The 17,499-nt window shown below is 46.6% G+C and overlaps 1 protein-coding gene across 2 annotated transcripts in view; it reads left to right on the top strand.

The window, feature by feature from the left end:
• CACNA2D3 (calcium voltage-gated channel auxiliary subunit alpha2delta 3) overlaps nt 1-17,499 on the top strand; it is an 851,905-nt gene that overhangs the window by 749,933 nt on the left and 84,473 nt on the right. For both annotated transcript variants that reach the window (XM_045078786.1, XM_045078785.1), the window contains 4 exons: nt 3,006-3,067; nt 4,017-4,061; nt 12,581-12,643; nt 15,825-15,895. In XM_045078786.1, the coding sequence (XP_044934721.1) occupies nt 3,006-3,067; nt 4,017-4,061; nt 12,581-12,643; nt 15,825-15,895 (241 nt within the window). The remainder of the gene's footprint in view (nt 1-3,005; nt 3,068-4,016; nt 4,062-12,580; nt 12,644-15,824; nt 15,896-17,499) is intronic.

Raw genomic sequence — 17,499 nt, 5'->3', positions numbered from 1 at the left:
GGGGGGGGGTGGGGAGCCTCTGACATTGCATTTACCACGAGGCTACTCCCCAGCTAGACACCACGCGAGCGTGTGCTCTCATTCCCCTTAGCACCCAGCTGAGAGTCCCGTACCGGGAAGGCCACTTAGCAAACGGCCATGAAGCTGACTTGCCCATGGGCTCGTGATTCCCTCTCCATCATGGAGAAGCATGTCAGCTTGGAGGTGGAAAGGCTACACATCCAGATGTGCCACAGGGAGCCAGGGGCCAGAGTGGCTGGGAGGGGCAGCAGCGGGGTCAGCCAGCAAAAACACAGCCGGGGTAAAGCCAAGCAGAAGAGGCCGTTGGGACTGTGAGGAAGCCCTTGTGGCATCGACCTCCCCGCCCAGATGGGGGTGAGTGAGGAGCGAGGAAAGCCGTGTCTCGTATAGGGCATCGGGCGCAGGGAGGGGACGCAGCCCGCTGGAGGGGGATCAGAGAGAAGCAGCCTGCATGATTAATGGGACGGAGGGGCTGACTCAGGAGGAAAGGAAAGATTAAAGCGCTCTGAGGAGCTGGGGTACAGGCTGGAAGGGACAGATGATAGCAGGCTTCAGGAATGTGAGATGGATAAACACCCAGGAGGGAGCAGCGAGCTTCATTAGGGAGGTGAAAATTGGGGGGCGGGGGATGCAGAAGGCTCCATCCAAGAATGGAAGGGGTTCTCAGAAAGGGCATGGGCTGCTGATGGGGAACTCCACTGATGATGGGTGGGCCAGGGGCACCTCCGGGCTGCTGGAACAAGAAACACCATGGAAAGGCCACTGTAGGATGACGCTTTTAAGAAACCCTCTGCTTTCTGCTTTAGTATCTGAAAGCCTGCTATGGCTGTTGACCATAGCCCTCAGAAGTGACCTGAGAATTACTCTGACTGCCAGGCTGGGAAGAGTTGGCTGGGGAGCCCTGCAGGGGGTAAGCTGCACGGAGAAGACACGCGAACATTGAGAGAGAAGCTCATCTCCACCCTCCTGCTTGATACCAGGGAGTGGATGTCACAATAATTGGAGGCCATCCGTCCTGAAGTCAGCTTTCTGCCATCCTTCCCTGTCTTTGGAGGAACCAGAGATACTCCTTGCAAGCCTTCTTAAGGGCAGGCTCTCACCTCTGCCCACTGGAGGATCTGAGCAAAACCCAGCCTATAGCCTGGTCCACAGCTTCCTCTGTTGGCTCATCCCCAACAAGGATACGGCCTATCAGGAGTTTTGGAAGACACGATTTATTTGAAACCACAGTAAGCAGCCGTCAGCCTCCAGAATCAGGTTCCTTCAGGTTATTCTCCGAGATTTTCTCCAGGGCTAGAAAGAGCAACTTGTGTCGTCATCTGACAAAGTGGGCCACGTTGTGGCAGGTCTTCAACAGCCAGTTGACTAAGGCCTTATCCCAGAGTTTGACATGCTAAGTCCAAAGGCAGAAGATGAGTCCCTCCAAATGGACATCTGTATTCTCAGCATCTTGCTGAGAGCAGGGATCCAGTGGGGAGCAAGAACAGGGGCTGCCCTTAGAGAGCTTATGGTCCAGAGGGTGGAGGACACTTTGAGCAAAGCGGGATGAATCCAGAGTGCTGAAATTGTGCATTTCAGAGACTTCCCATTCTGCATATGGCAGCCATTGTTGGCTCTAACCTTATCCTAGAGTTTGATATGCAAAGTCCAAAGGTAGAAGATGAGTCCTTCCAAATGTGCATACCCCAGTCAACCTTAAGTCTCAAGGCTTGCTTCAACAATTCCAAGAAGTAGAAATGCACTTGATAGTTACAAAACTGAAGCCCAACACTTTATGAATCTGCAGCTTCCTGACGTCGGCATGACAATGGTTACCTAAGTGGGTGGGGTTGGGGGGATCAAACATGGCAGCATGCAAGATTTTAAGCATCTTGAGCGAAATTTTTCCTTTCGTAATTGTGTATTTCCTTCAGTAGGAACTATTATTTAGGTTGAAGCTACTTTAGGTATTTTAGTAAAAGAAAAAAGTGTTGCAAAGATAAATAACAATACTGGTGGTGTGCAGATGTGGCAAGGACTGGAGAGGTTGTGTGCAACGGACTGAAGTTTGCAAAATGGCTCTGGGATAAGTGGTGTCCCGTGTGAGGTCCAGTGTTTCCAGCCCAGAGTCTCATTCTGTCTTTCCAGACTCCTCTAACATCTTCTCACCATCTGATGAGCTTTGTGCTCTGCCTTGAGCACTTTCCGAAATGGTTTCAAGAGTTACCTCATTTTGGCTTCATCGAGAGAAGCACTGTGAGCTTGTCCATGTCCCAGCTCTAAGGCTCCACCAAATGCCTCTTCCCAAAGTTTCAAGTCACTTTCTCAAGTTCTTCTTTCTGTCCATTTTTCTCACTGGAACTAGCATGCACTGTTGCTCGAGGGAGCCCTTCATGGTCAAACAGAATTACAAAATTCCCCCAAAGTTCCTGGGGAGGGAAAATCATCTTCATCGAGATGTGGATACCGGGGGCCGGTTTAACTAACTAAAAGTCACATCATAGCAAAGTGACTCACTTCCAAACATCAGCCTCATGACAAGTGCTTTCCAAACGTTCTATCTCAAAAACACATGCATAATATACATTTTAGACATGCGGGTTCATAGATTAATAACTAGAACAGGAACTCCGAAGAAGCAGTGGTTTTCTAAATACGCTTTTTTGTTGTTGTTGTTCCTGTCTCTAGCCTGGGTTGGGGAGGGGAATGATCCCAAGTGTATGGATTTGAGAAACACACAGATAACGTGTCTCCAAAGAGTCATCGGCACTGTGTTCAGTTCGTTCTGTGTCAAAAGCTCTGCGAGTGTAATTAACCTTGAGAATTCCTTACCTGAAACATGAAATGTCTTCGTTTGTAGGCTTCACTGTAAATTTAGTTTTTAAGTGTTCTTATCTGATAGGCTCGCATTAGTTTCTTGCCAGGACAGATAACTTTCCATGATAATCTTAAATAATTGTGTGAAGGAATCTCTAATGCCTTGTTTTATTTATAATGTGTCCCAGCTGTAGGCATTCAGATGAAACTTGAATTTTTCCAGAGGAAGTTCTGGACCGCCAGCAGACAGGTAAGGTATAATCAGTGTATTGAAGCATTAGTGGGATTGTTATTACACAGGTGTTCGCGTTTGGGTACCCAGAGCCTGAAAGTGCCCAATTTCCGATGAATGTTTGTCAGATGAACCGCTGGCTGCTCAGATTACCTTTCATTTCACTGCGAAATAAAAGGCTGTCAGCACGTTAGACACCCCATGCCGGGAAAGCAGGCAGTTTGCTCCTACAAACAGTTTTGATTGTGAAATCGAGATAGTGACCTTCGAAAGGAGAAGTTTCCCCTTTATCTATTGGGGACTTTTATGAATTTCCATAGCAACTTTTTTTCTAATCTTGTGACGCCTGGTAATTTATTTGTGAATTTCTTTATTGCACTTTGGAAGGCTTTTGCGTAACTGGATCTGACTAAGCATGCATCCGCCCTCTTTGACCAGAGGGCTTCTCTGCTTTGGAGAATCTGGGAACCTTCTTTCCTTGCACTGTATTCTCTGGAATACCACTGAGTAGTCTCAGGGGTATTTGCTTAGTAATTCAGCAGAGATGGCAATTTTGCCTGATTCTAGTTATTGGAATGATATATTATTTCTTAAACACTTTAAGAAACTATAGACTAAGAACACAGGACTTTTGTCACAATTATACTTCTTATTATTTAAAGATTTGAGATCTTAAGAAGATATCAATATGGCATGTCCATGTAAACTAAAGTAGACAACATAAATTAAAATGAAAAAGAGCCAGTAACCCCCAAAATTGTCTTCTTTATTACTATTTGGAGTTGGTGTTGAAACTGGGGAAGGTAGACGAGACACATCTTGGAGCATTCCCTTTGGATGAAAATTGGTATTTGCATAAAGAGCAAGAACTGCTTATAACTTGTCCTTCAATAATTAAGTGGCAGCCATAGCAGACGCTGGAATGTCCAAGTAACACGTTTCCCCTTGCTTCCTCCCCACCCCACAGTGTGCTGCTTTGGATGGCAAATGCTCCATCAGCTGTGATGATGAGGTAAGGTAGCCCCTTGGCCCTGTTTCTGACCTGGTCAAGGGGAGGTGACACAGGGCACCTTCTTACAGAGGGTATGCTGCTGTAAATGCAGCCAGGTCTGACAGACTGTCTTTGATCAAGCTCCAAGCTCCAGAACACATAAGGGCATTTTCTTTCTCTCTTCCTCTTCCTTCCTTCCTTCCTTTCTTCCTTTCGTCCTCTCTCTCCCTCCCTTCCTCTCCCTTCTCTTCCCTTCCCTTCCCCAGCTAGTTTATGAGAGCTGAGAAAATGTGCTTTAAATGTCCCTCTGAGGGGTGCTTGGGTGGCTCCGTTGGTTAAGCATCTGATTTGTGATTTGGGCTCAGGTCATGATCTCAGGGTCCTAGGATTGAGCCCTGCATCAGGCTCCATGCTCAGCAGGGAGCCTGCTGGAGATTCTCTCTCTCTCTCTCTCTCTGCTGTTCCCCCTTCTCTTATGTACTCCCCATCCACCCACACTCTCTCTCTGTCAAAAAATTAAAAATAAATAAGTAAATAAATCATAAATGTCCCATGGACAGCACTATTGGAATTTTGGCACTTTTAAAGAAATAATAGAACTCATTGCCATTTGAAGCTCACATTAGTTCTCAAAGCTTTTGCCCATATGTTATGTCTTCTCATCCTGATAACAACCCAAGGAAATGGGGAGGAATGATCCTCCCATTTGGCAGAGGGGGAAATGGAAGATGAGAGAAATGAAATGACTTGCTTAATTTCATGTAATAAATGGGCTGAAAATCTAAGGAGTTGAAAACTCAGCATTTTGCATTCTAGCATAATGTTCCCTCCCACAACTCTTTCCCTCCCTTTCTTTCTTTTTTTTAATCTCTCTCCCTCTCTGACACTCTTTGAGAAAATGAATTCAAATCCCACACTTGAGAAATAGAAGGAAAAAATGTACCCTTGTCATAGGTCTACCCATCCGATTTATGTTTTTACAGCATTCAATCTCATATGCCCTCCGCCCTGAGATTTAGAGCAAGCAGGTGGGTCGTGGCCTTTCATCGTGGCTCAGGTAGTCTTTCTTTCTCTACATCAGCTAAAACATTAGTACATAAACTGGAACTTACAAATAATCATATTTGTATCTCTTCTGGTTACCGTAGGGATTCAAGAAATCCTAACCAAATTTCATTTCAACATAGAAATCTTAAATTAGAGGGGCATCTGGATGGCTCAGTTGGTTAAGTGGTCGACTCTTGATATTGGCTCAGGTCAGTCATGATCTCAGGGTCCTGAGATCGAGCCCCACATCAAACTCCTCACTCAGCACAGAGTCTGCTCGAGATTCTGTCCCTCTGCTTGTGCCCCTCCCCTCACTTGTGTGCATGTGCTCTCTCTCTCTCTCTAAAATAAATAAATAAATCTTTTTAAAAAAGAAGGCATAAATGAGAAATATATTTCAAAAAAGTAGGCAAAAAAAAAAAAAGGAGAAAAATATAAAAGGGAGTCCAGAATGGAGTTAAAACACGAAATGCTCGGTCCCCACAGATCATAATTGTATGAATCATTATCCAAAGAGGAAAAGCCAACTTGCTTTTCAACAGAAGCCCAATTTTCTCTGGCCATCAGATCAAATATAATGTTCCCTTGGGAAAGAGGATCCTGTGCTATTTTGTGATCAATACCCTTTCATTAAGTTCGAGAATGCCATTCCTAAGACAGTCAGGCAGCCTCAAACCTCTCCTCCCCCTTTCAAGACATTTATTATCCTACTGGAGCACTCAGCTCAAGACAACACAGCTCAGTGGTAGTATTCATTAATCAATGTCACAAGGCCCTGTGTTAAGCCCTGCCCTTGTACAGGAGGTACGGTGACTGATCCCAGTTCACGGCAAGAGAAGGAAGGATAGTTTATTGGTTAGTTGGTGACTGTGTGGATGGTTGGTTGGCTGATGGGATGGACAGTGTTTTGGAGAGCTGATTGGTTGATCGGTGACTAGGTGGTTGGATAGTGGATATGGATAGAGAGATTAAAACTGAAGACTAGGTTAAACAAGTTGATGAATAAAACCAGAGAGGGTAATTTTCCTATATCCATACACACATATGAAAGAAAATGGGAATGGGTGCCACTTAGAGTTAGAAACACCCAGTATATATTTGTTGTTCAGTGGCTGATTTCGCAGATGATACAGCATGGAGGTTCAAAGGGGCAGGCGGTGGAGTTAGAGTAACTAGCTTCAAAGTGTGAGTCTGACAGCCTTGAGACCCTGGGCAAGCATCTGAACCTCTCTGTGGAGAAAGGAATATCCATCTCACAGGGCAATGGTGAGGAATGAATGAAATAATATATTTTAAAAATTCATGGGGGCACCTAGGTGGCTCAGTGGGTTAAAGCCTCTGCCTTCAGCTCAGGTCATGATCTCAGGGTCCTGGGATCGAGCCCTCCATCGGGCTCTCTGCTCGGCTGGGAACCTGCTTCCCTCCCCGCACCCCTGCCTGCCTCTCTGCCTACTTGTGATCTCTGCCTGTCAAATAAATTTAAAAAAAAAATGCATGGCATAGTTCCTAGCAAATGGTAAGCACTCAGTAAGGGTCAGCTGTAAACCAAACATGTCTGCAGACTCTTTCTTCCCTGACAGTTAGTGGTTCCCCTGAGTCTGAAACTCAGACAGCAATGGCATAAACGCACTAGGCATTTTGTAGTCTCCACCAGGCATAGTGAGCACAAGACGCACACCTTCCCCACTACTAATGATCTTCGTCAGTAGGTGTTGGGATAAGCCCACATACAAATGGTCCTGGAAATGTTCACACGCTTGGGAAATGAAGCATTGAGTTTGCTCTGATTTCTGAACTTGATCTGATGCTCAAATGTCCTCATTTTGCACTTGCGAAACTCATCCATCTCCCATTTTGGCTCTTAAGTTTGGCTTCAGGCAACCAGTTGGACATAGTTCAAAATGGGAATGCCAGTCCTGCCTTCCCACCGAAGCCCCTTCCCACCCTTACAGCAGACTCTTTTCATGTGTCATTCCACTTTCAGGACTTTTAATTAAGCCTTTGAGACCGTGTCCCTCCTTCTCTCCCAACTTCCCTCAAGTGATCAGGGCCCCATTAAAAACAGCTGTGGGGGCTCATTAAGTTCACATGCTCTGGATTCTCCACTATGCTGAAGAGCTAGCCCAACTCCCTCGGACTTATCAGACATGCTCTGCATTGGACCCATCCCAGCCCCTCTGTCTCCCCCATCAGTGGACTCCCTGGCCCTTGACTGGAGTGCCGTAGGCTGCTGGGTGGAGTCAGTGTGGCCAGATGGCTTCCCATCTTGAAGAGTATACATCTTGGGTTGATCCAGGCAGGACCTGAGCCATGTGCCTTGAAGAGCTTGGCAGTGGGCCTGACTGAAGGCTTTGAAGGAGCTCTGTTCCATCCAGGGCGAATGTCAACTTCAGAGACTCACTCATTCCCTCAAAGCATGTTTACTGAGCCCGCCTGGGCCTGCTAGCCGGTGGACCCCTGGGGATTCAGTCAGAAGTAGAGTCAGAAGGGGCTCCTTTCCTACCGGAACTGGTTAGCAGAGGAGATAAGTGTAGGTGATTATCTACTGTGAATTAATCCATGAAACAAACATGGGGCAGTGGGGGAAGACTTCCCTGAAGAGATAACTTGTAAGTCAACTGAAGAGGGAGAAGGAGAAGATGGCATTGAAAACAGTGCCTGAAGCATGAGAAGAGCTTCACAGGCAGAGAACACCACGTATAAGGCACAGGGGCAGCCAAGGTTACTGCCGTCTATGGACACGTGGTTGGCATTCTGATGGAAGCGGAGAAAGAAAGCAGTGCCCACCTCTCATCTCAGTCTGACCTGGGGTACTACTGTCTCTGCCTCTCCTTTCCTTCTCCTACTCACCTTTCCAACAGGCACCATCTTCTGATGAGAGCACCAGAATTTTGCAGGGAGACTGGAAGATGAGAAAGTTCTCTTCTACTGGGACGTTTGGAGGAGCTATTGAGGGCAGCGAGTGGATCTAAAACCTCATATTCAAATGTAGCTTCCACCCTTGCTTGTCCCAAAGGAATCGAGTGTAATAATCATGCCTTGACTTCGTAAGGCCTTACAGGCATTTCCTATGGAATCTGAAGGACCTCCTCGAAGGAGGATAGGCTGGAGAAGGGCTAAATCCTAGCAACCAGGTGCCTCTAGCCCTGGAACCATTCAGCCCAGCATGGAGGGGGTTTGAGTATCAGTGCAGTAGCTCTTGAGGGCAAAGGCACAAAAGATCCTACCAAGTACTTCTTTCCAAAATAACAGATTTGCAACAAAGTTTTTTAAAGACAGTATCTTGATAGCCTAGTTGACCAACGATGAATAGGACCATCATGTGGTGTGAAGTTAGGGTTAGTCTGTTCCACAGTCAAATATCAGGGCTGAAAGTATGAGACCTGGAGAAAAGTCAGAAGGAGTGGCACTTTCGTGGGCCTCTATAAGGCAGAGACCCAGACCCAACGCTCAGGTGGAAGAACGAGCCCTCCCCTGCTCTATCTCTGTCTTTCCCTCACTCCTCACAAAAGGATGATACTGAGCTTCTAAGGGAGCTGTTTCAAATCATTGCTCAGCCTGCACCAGTCAAAGCCAACAGAAGGCATCCCCCCAAAAGAAAAGGCAAAACAGAAAGCAACAAAATTCAGCCAGCCTTGCCTGTACAACCTCTTGCAATGAACTGTGGAACAGCTTCCCTTTCTGAGAAACTCTGAATCTGTAGCACGAGGATACTTACAAAGATGGCACGTAGTAGCCGATCAATGACCACAGGTTCTCGGCTTACTATGCCCTGTGCCTCTTACACTGTGCTCAGCCCTCTACACTCATCATTCCATTTAATCCTCCCAACAACCCCATGAAAGAGTTGTTCCTACCTCCATCTTTCAGTTAAGAAAACTGAGACAGTACTAAAAGACTCCTTTCAAGGTCACACTGATAGCAATTGTCAGAGTCTCTGATTCCAAACCAGGAATGTCAGCAGCTTCAGGGCTAAAACCACCGTCCAGGTAACATAAGTGTGGTGCTGTGTTTCTCGCTCCCAAGTGCCCTTCCTCAGTGGCTTTCATTACCACCTGGGGTTGCCCGGTTCCCATGGCCTAACTATGGGCTCTAACCCACGTCTCTACCTGATCTGCCTTTGGGGCAAGAGTCAGACTTCTCGGAGCAGTCTTGAGCTATCCAGTAGTTGAAGAAAGACCTTTTTTTTTTTTTTTTTTTAAATCAAGTTCTCTCTGCCTCTTTTTTCCTCTGTCTTTGCATTTCTTTTCCCCCAAAAAACCTCATCCCTACATGTTTTATCAAAGGTGGCTGTGGACTAGGCACTTGCAATACCTATCAATTTGAGAGCTCCTCCAAGCCCCTCTGCCTATCTGACCTCCCCTGGGACAGGGCAGGAAGTGGGCACCTTTCAAGATGCTTGGTTTCATTGGGCGGGGGTTGGGGTAGATAGCATAGGAAGGGAACTGAAAAATCTCCTCTATTTTCTTTTATTGGGGGTGGGTGGGGTAGAATATGGAAAAGACCACATTGAATGTAATTTATTGTAAAGAGACACAGAGGAAACAGCTGGTCAGCCTGGAATCTGGCAATTCTGTCCTGACCATTCCATAACCTGGAACTGTGCTCACCTATTGCCACGGGCTTACTCAACTCCACTGCTCTTGCCAGTAATCATTTAATTGAAGCACTTGTTGGCAGGGAGGTCCATTCAGGAAATCATCATGGTCACTAAATTGACCTAACACAACAGCATGGCCTGTCATGAAAACCAAATGACACATTTCAGATTCAGTGATCCAGGTGTCCATCAATGACACAGCATCCTGAGTTTGACCTTGATTTTCACAGTGATGTGTAAATCATGATATCAGCAGTTATCTACTTCTTGCTTAATAGGCAACCACGTCGCTTTATGATCAGTGTAAACTTGAAATTCCAAGCTACCCATAAATAAGCCTGGTACAGCACTGTGTCTCTTCTCTGCCACCAGGTTTTTGTTGTGGAATCCTAATTTAAGGGGGAGTAGGGGACGGAGAAGTGGATTTAAAAAAACGTTAAGTGGAAGCATAGCCCAAAAAGTAAATGTCAACCGGTACTCAGTATAGAAGAAACCAAAGCTAGATTCCTTAGTCCTTACCCAGGAGACCATGCCGGCTTATAGAGCAAAATCTGAAGCATTTTTGGAGAAAGTGGAAGCCTAAGCATATAATGCCCCAGGAGCCTTGGCTGGCCCTTTGCTTCCTCTTCCCATCATTTCTGGTACGATGTAGCCTAATCTGACCCACACGAGTGGATCGCTATATATGTTTAAACTACAGCCCAGCAGAGCTCCACGAGACGGAGGTCCGATGCGCACACACGATGTGCCTGTGTCTTCCCCCTGTGATCAGAGCTGATCTCCAACATCATTCTCATGGACTTCATGGCATCTTCCCTCTTTCTCAAGATTTTCAGTTGACTTTTTAATCGATTTGCCTTGTACCTGCTTTGTATTATCCAGTATTTACAACATTAGATGGAGAGATAGTGACCAAATATGTAGAGGTCTAGCCAGAGTACTAACTGACCAGGCATGTGTGTTTAGGGACTAATTTTATAATTTGGGAAGGAGGTGGCATGATGACTTTGATTCTCTAAACAACTGGGAGAATTAGTTAATATGCAAATGTGGAGGTCACTCCTGTCCTTGTGCATTTATTGATTGAGTGGAGGTTAACCTCCTTTTGCTTCAGAGTCTGTACCTGCAAAACGAGGATCATGACCTTCAAATAAGCAAAGATACGGATTTGTCTAACACGACCCAGTGTGGGCTGGATTAAAACGTGCAGGGATACTAGTATAACCTAAAAGATTGCTGTCCCGTCCAAGAGAACTTTCTAGAGCAATGGAAGTGTCCACAAAGATAATCAACAGCCAAGGTAGAGCAGAGCACTTGAAATGTGACTGTGCACCCAAAGAACTAGATTTTTAGTGCTATTGAGTTTTAATTCACATAAAATTGAATTTAAATCTGCACGTGGCTGGGGCGCCTGGGTGGCTCAGTGGTTTAAGCCTCTGCCTTCGGCTCGGGTCATGATCTCAGGGTCCTGGGATCGAGCCCCACATCGGGCTCTCTGCTCAGCGGGGAGCCTGCTTCCCCCTCTCTCTCTGCCTGCCTCTCTGTCTACTTGTGATCTTTGTCTATCAAATAAATAAATAAAAATCTTTTAAATAAATAAATAAATAAATAAATCTGCACGTGGCTGGTGGCTGCCACGTTGGCCTGCCCAGCGCTGGGGGATCACGTTCATCATGCTGTCTCCTAAAAATGGGGAGGGTTTGTCAAGGTTCCCACCCAGTAGGGCCTGAGTAGTGTCCATACAGCTAAGAGCTTCTTCAGATAGCAGGGGTGGAACCAGTTTACTTAAGTTATTCACTCCGGCTCCTTCGGATAACCGAGAAAAACCCTGTGGCTCACCAGAGCAGCCAATTCCTTTATAAAAGGTGACAGTGGGACTTTTTACTCTTCTGATGATTCTTCACTACAACCTAGTAATAAAGGGTGAATCTTTTGGACCAATTCACTGCTGGACTTTCGTCCCCGACTAAAACAAGCTCGTTGGATAGGTAGCAAACAGTGCTGCGGTGGCCCGGACCGAGGGGGAACGTAGCTCTGGGTAAAGATATGGTACACATTAAATGTTGCAGTCAGTATGTAAAGCTGCAATAAATAGAAACTGAGTTACATCAAGGATAGAATTAAACCTGAAGTTTAAACTCCACAGCACTATAATTAAAACTTAGCCTGTAGCAAATCATTCACTTGAGATTAAAGTAGTATGGGGAAGCAGAGGTTTGGGTTTACCTTGCTTTCTACAATTTATAAGTCTGAGCTACCAAAAGCTAACAGCCCTGCCCCCAAATCCAGCTCCCAATTAAAAACACAGTTTGAAAACCTTTAGGGGACCTGAGGGGCCCTTTTAACAGAAGTCTGCCCCTTCCCCCCTGCCTAAGTCTATGAACAAATTAAAAAATATTACCTGGTCCCCTGATGGTCTTCTGAGCTGACACAGTGTTTTCATTAATACATCATTAGGGTAATGATATTGTGCTGGCGTTTTGCTTTCAAAACAGCCTGTACTTCAACGACCAGGAATACAAGCTCAGGGCCTGTGAACACTTTGTTCCTGGGAAATAGTCTTCTGGTCCTAGAAAGGGGAAAACAAAACAAACAAACCAACCAAAAAAAGAAACAAGGAAGACTAAATGTAATTAATGTTTTAATGTGTGTTCTCTTTATCCTAATCTGGGATGTTCAAGGCTTGCTTCGGGTTTGATTTTTGTTTGTTATTTTAACAAAGTAGACACTGGGGTTAGTTTAGCCATGGCCCGAATGCCTAGAGCCAACAAGCATTTCCAGTGCCCCCCAAAACAACCTCAAAGAGGTTTCTCTCAGGTTGGAAGTACGTCATCTTGCGTAAAAGCGGTCTGAGGATCCGAAGTTGAAACTGTGGTCTTTTTTTATTTTCTAGACTGTGAACTGTTACCTCATAGACAATAATGGGTTTATTCTGGTGTCTGAAGACTATACACAGGTGAGTGAGAAATTTCTACCGGCTGTGAGTAAAGAGTGGGGGTGGGCAAGAGACAGTGTTAAAACTTTGAGTCAATGATCTATATTTAAGAGGTAATAGTAGGAGATTATAAAACCTGATTTCTATCCCTCTAAAAATGTCATAGCCTACTTCTCAGCAGGCCCCAAAGAGTTTTTACCTCCCAGTTGGGGGGTGGAGAGGTGGGGGCAGAACCCAGGGTCTGCTTTCTCACTCATAAAATGTTCAATTTATAGGAACTCTTTGCCTCAAGGGTAGAGGTGCCTCAAAGAGTTTGGGCAGTTTTAAGGAGGTTTCCTTCTTTTGATATTTAGATATTTTTCTATATATCACACACACACACACACACACGCGCGCGCGCGCGTATACAAACACACAGTCACAGACACACACATACATATGTATTACAACATAATTATTCTTTATGGCTTCTTTCTGGTTTTTGCCTTTTAAAAATCAGTTACCTGAGTTCAGGGATTAACTTGGGCTCTCACACTGAGGGACAAGGATCCAGAAACAGGCAAAGAATGTCCTTCCTTCCTTTGAGCTGTGTGCACAGTGTGGGGCAGGAGGGAAAGAAATGGGAGGAAACCAAGCCACGGGGCCAAGCACAGAAATCTCTACTGTGTTTGGAAACCAAAATAGGAGTTCAAACCAATAGCACTGTCCTAGAGAAAACAGGTTTCTCCTTTAAAACTTTGTGCATAGACACCCTGTCTGGAATTACAAATTAAAATGAGCATATTCAAAGAAGGTAAAATACAGGCGTGCTTAGTAGTATGACGTGATGAACTAGCACTAGAGAAGGAGCACGTGGTCTCTGGTGGTCATTCTCTTACTTGCCTAGTTTGGGGAGGGAGGCATATCACATGACCTGCCCAAGCCTCCTGGCGGGCTCTGTAAAAGTAGGGGTGGAGGACCATTTTATAATGAAGTCCCATTTAAATCATTTGAGGGGCACCTCAGGGGCTCAGGCAGATAAGCGTCTGCCTTCAGCTCAGGTCGTGATCCTGGAGTCCTGAGATCGAGCCCCGTGTCGGATTCCCTGCTCAGCGGGGAGCCTGCTTCTCCCTCTGCCTGCTGCTCCCCCTGCTTGTGCACACGCACTCTCTCTCTCTCGCTCTCTCTCAAATAAATAAATAAATAAAGTCTTAAAAAAAATAAATCATTTGAAATTCTTTAGCAGTCAACAGTATGATAGGCCCTATTAATGCCAAATCAATTAGTTAATTGTCCTTAAGTCCCTAAGGAGTCTGAGCTCAATGCCTTGTTAATTGATCGATGCTGGCTCCGGGTCACGTGTGGAATCGTGCTTCAGTTTTCCTTCTAATCCAGGAAAAGCTTGTGGAATTTTTAAATGCACTTGCGGTGGGTGGGAAACATACAGGGTCAGAAATCACACTTGCCTCACCCTGTCTCCTCGGATGCTGACCATCACTGGACACAGGACCGTTGGTAAAGATGAGATAGCAGTGAGCCCAGAGGTCCATGGTAATGTGTCTGTTCGGCTGGGAGAAGACACCCCCAGACATCCAGGAGTCCATGGAGGGGGAACCCAAATTAACCACCTGTGAGGAGGAGCCCTGATCTCCCGCCATGAAGGTGGAGCAGGGAGATGGGAACCTGGTCCTATGCCGGGGTGGGGAAGGGCATGATGGATATCTTCCATGGTCAGTCCTCATCTAGCCAACAGTGTAAAGTGCTCAGACCTGGAGGGACATGCATGCAGGCTCTGCTCCCGGCTGTGTCTCTCCAGGGTGCAGACCCCACAGCCTGGCCCAGGGAGCCTGTCCGCCAGCTCTGCCCCAGCTTGTTTGATGTTGTCTGGTTTCCTGCACCCCAATTAGGATAATTCTCCTTCGTCTAACAACCAGTTCCATTGACCCTGGCATATTTACACACACGAGATACAAACATCCTAGCTCCTAGCACCAGCACACACCCACGGGGTTTGCAAAAGACTCAAATGGCCCCCGGAATGAGACCGGCAATGCTCCACGTTCAGTCAGTGAAATGTCATCTCCTTCTTCCTCCTCACTTTCTTGACTTTTTGGCAAAGTGTTTATATGCCCTTCTGCTTGAAAATTCCCAGGAGCGTGGTCGAGGTCACTCCGTGGTAATCTGAATCAGGATTTAGTGAACACAAAGCCTACGGAATTTACTAATTCAGCCTCTTAGAAGGATGTCCTCCACCCACCCACACGTGAGCTATAAATCCTTAGTGCACCCACAGCAGTCATGGGGGGCTTCCTCCTAGTCTACACCGGCTTAGTCCGGGATATTGGCTGAGGAAAGCCGTTGCCCCAAGTTCCGTGCTGCTGCAGGGCTACACCCTCCCCCATGAGACCCAGATGCTAGCGGTTCCAAGAGACTAGAGGGATCAACCAGGATGTTAATCCTTCCTCCCACTATTCAGAGTCTGCAAATCTCAGAGGCATCAAGACCTAGTCTAAGGCCCAAACATCAGCCAGGTTGTAGGGAAGGGACTGCTCAGTCCCAGATGCCCTACAGACGGCCCCACTGTGAGGGTGAGCCACTAGCACTCGGCCTGGCCTGGCTGTGCTGCCTCCTCCAGGGCCAGACTCTGGACTGCCTTGTTTGTCAACATAGACACTGCCAGGGACAAAATTGCGAATGATCCTCAGAAAGCAATTGGGAGAAAGGATCTATATCCTCAACAGCAGGAGATTTATAGGGCCGATGAAGAGGACTGCTGTATTTCCCTAAACAGGTCACCCAGGAATTATAAACAATCCTCTTTATTACTGCTTAGGAAGCCCTTTCTCCCCTCGTTCCTGTCTATGAAGTAGTGTTTTAATCACAGGGGACTGAGTGAGGATTAATGCTTACTCCACGGAAGCATGTGTGTGTGTGTGTATGTCTGTGCAATTCCAACGCTCGGCCTCTGTTACTCAATGTCCCTCTGCCCCTCTGCCCCTGCCATGTCCTGTGGAACATTCCCATCTGCTTACTAGTCTTCTCTGTAATCCCATAACCTCTCCTGACTATCAAGACATTTTCCACTTTTTATGTAGCCTGAACACTGGCCCTTTGCCTCCGTCAGCTCCAGAATACAGATGGCGTCCGTTTCTGATTCTCCTCTGGTATTTGAGCACATTGTTGATTTCTGCTTCCTCCTGGGTTCTTCTTTTCTTCCCCGCAGACTGGAGACTTTTTTGGTGAGGTCGAGGGAGCGGTGATGAACAAACTGTTAACAATGGGCTCCTTTAAAAGGTAAGGATTTTATGGTCCCCCGCGCCCCCTGAAAACGTTTGCCTAAATAAAATAAAACAAACCAAGGTCAAATAAAGCAAGCCCAGACTTGACCCCGTGGCTGGTTTGTACTTGCGTCCCTGCTCCAGAAGATCTTGCTGAAATTCGATGCCTCTTGCATGAGTGTTAAGAGTCACAGAAACTCAGCTCACAATGAGTTTCCTGTTCGCCCAGCACAGGGTTTATTGGAGGCCAATATTGAAGTCAGAGCCTGCCCTGGGATGCGATTATAACAGTCTTGAGCAAGTGATTGCAAAGAAGTAGGAAATGTTTTCCCCCGGCTAAAAATGAGGAGTGTATTTTGTCTCATATTAGCAAACTGGGGGAAGCTTGCTAGGAATCTGCAAATCGAGGATGAAAAGTGACATGTAGGGACCTGGCGAAATAATTTTAGAAAATCAAGTGAAAGGTCCCCAAGCCTGCTCCCAGATGGAGGGGAGTTTAAATTGCCGCCAGGAGAAAACCCAGATGGTGCCCGATGCCACTGGAAGTAGGTACTCCACACCTGGACCAGGAGAAGGAGGCTTATGTGTGATCGCTTCTTCGTGGCCCCATGCCGCTCCCAGGCAGGCCAGCCGTGCGCCTGGGGACACCAAAGCCTGTGGGGGAAGCCGTGTCCCCATGAGATCGGGATGTCAGTTATGTCCCCCCCCGCCCCAAGGAGTCAACATGTCTCCCCTCCCCTGGCCTCCCAGGAAACAGCAGCCTTTGAAGTGCTGCTTGGGTGGACATATTTGATGCTGTTCCGTACAGAATAACAGGCACGACTATGGACCGGGCTCGCCCGTGAGAACTGCTGCTGCTGGTGGGAACGGCAGGCCCCTCACGGCTCAATGGCCAGGAAGTGTTAGCTCAGGAAATCGGACTTTTAAGCCAGTGAACAAGACCCACTGAGGGCCGTGCTGAAAGCAGGGAATTCAAAAATGATGACCCAATTTTTGAGATTCCATAGCTTGTTTGTGCCAGAAGGAGGGGGAAAAAAAAAGAAATGATATTAAAAAAACTTGGCCTCACTCCAGCCGTTCTGCAATCTCTGACACACTCGCCTACCCCCCAGCCCGCCCGCAGCAGTGTGTGCAATTCCCTTTTTAAAATTCAAGTGCAGTTTTGTCTTTTTTTTTTTTTTTTTCCCCGCCAGGAGTCATTGGACGCGTGCTTGAAAACTCAGCTCGGAGCTGGGATGGGGTTGCTATGGAGTTTTCCACGACCTCTTTAGGCTTCCCAGGGCAGCTTCTGGATTGTCTGCCGTCCGGGGCTCCCCTGGCCGTTCCTATCTATACATGGTTGTGTGCCTTTGTACCTCGTTCGCTTGTTTTCGACTCAGTGGTGGGGGGAGACAAAAGACCAGAAGAATCACACACGTGTTTCTCATTCGAAAGCGTATTTTCCAACTTCTTTGACAAAATCAGCGGGGTTTTTTGTGTTTTTTTTTTCTTTTCTTTTCCCTCTCGGACAGTCCTTTCAAACAGCTTGGTGGGAGAAGGAGGAAGGTTGTAGTGGGACTATGGACCGGGCTCGCCTGTGAGAACTGCTGCTGCTGGTAGGAACGGCAGGCCCTCATTAGA

Source organism: Mustela putorius, unplaced genomic scaffold, assembly GCF_011764305.1.
Source record: "Mustela putorius furo isolate JIRA1106 unplaced genomic scaffold, ASM1176430v1.1 tig00000095_pilon_pilon_pilon, whole genome shotgun sequence".
NCBI classification, from domain to species: domain Eukaryota; kingdom Metazoa; phylum Chordata; class Mammalia; order Carnivora; family Mustelidae; genus Mustela; species Mustela putorius.
This window is presented reverse-complemented; position numbering and strand designations above follow the sequence as displayed.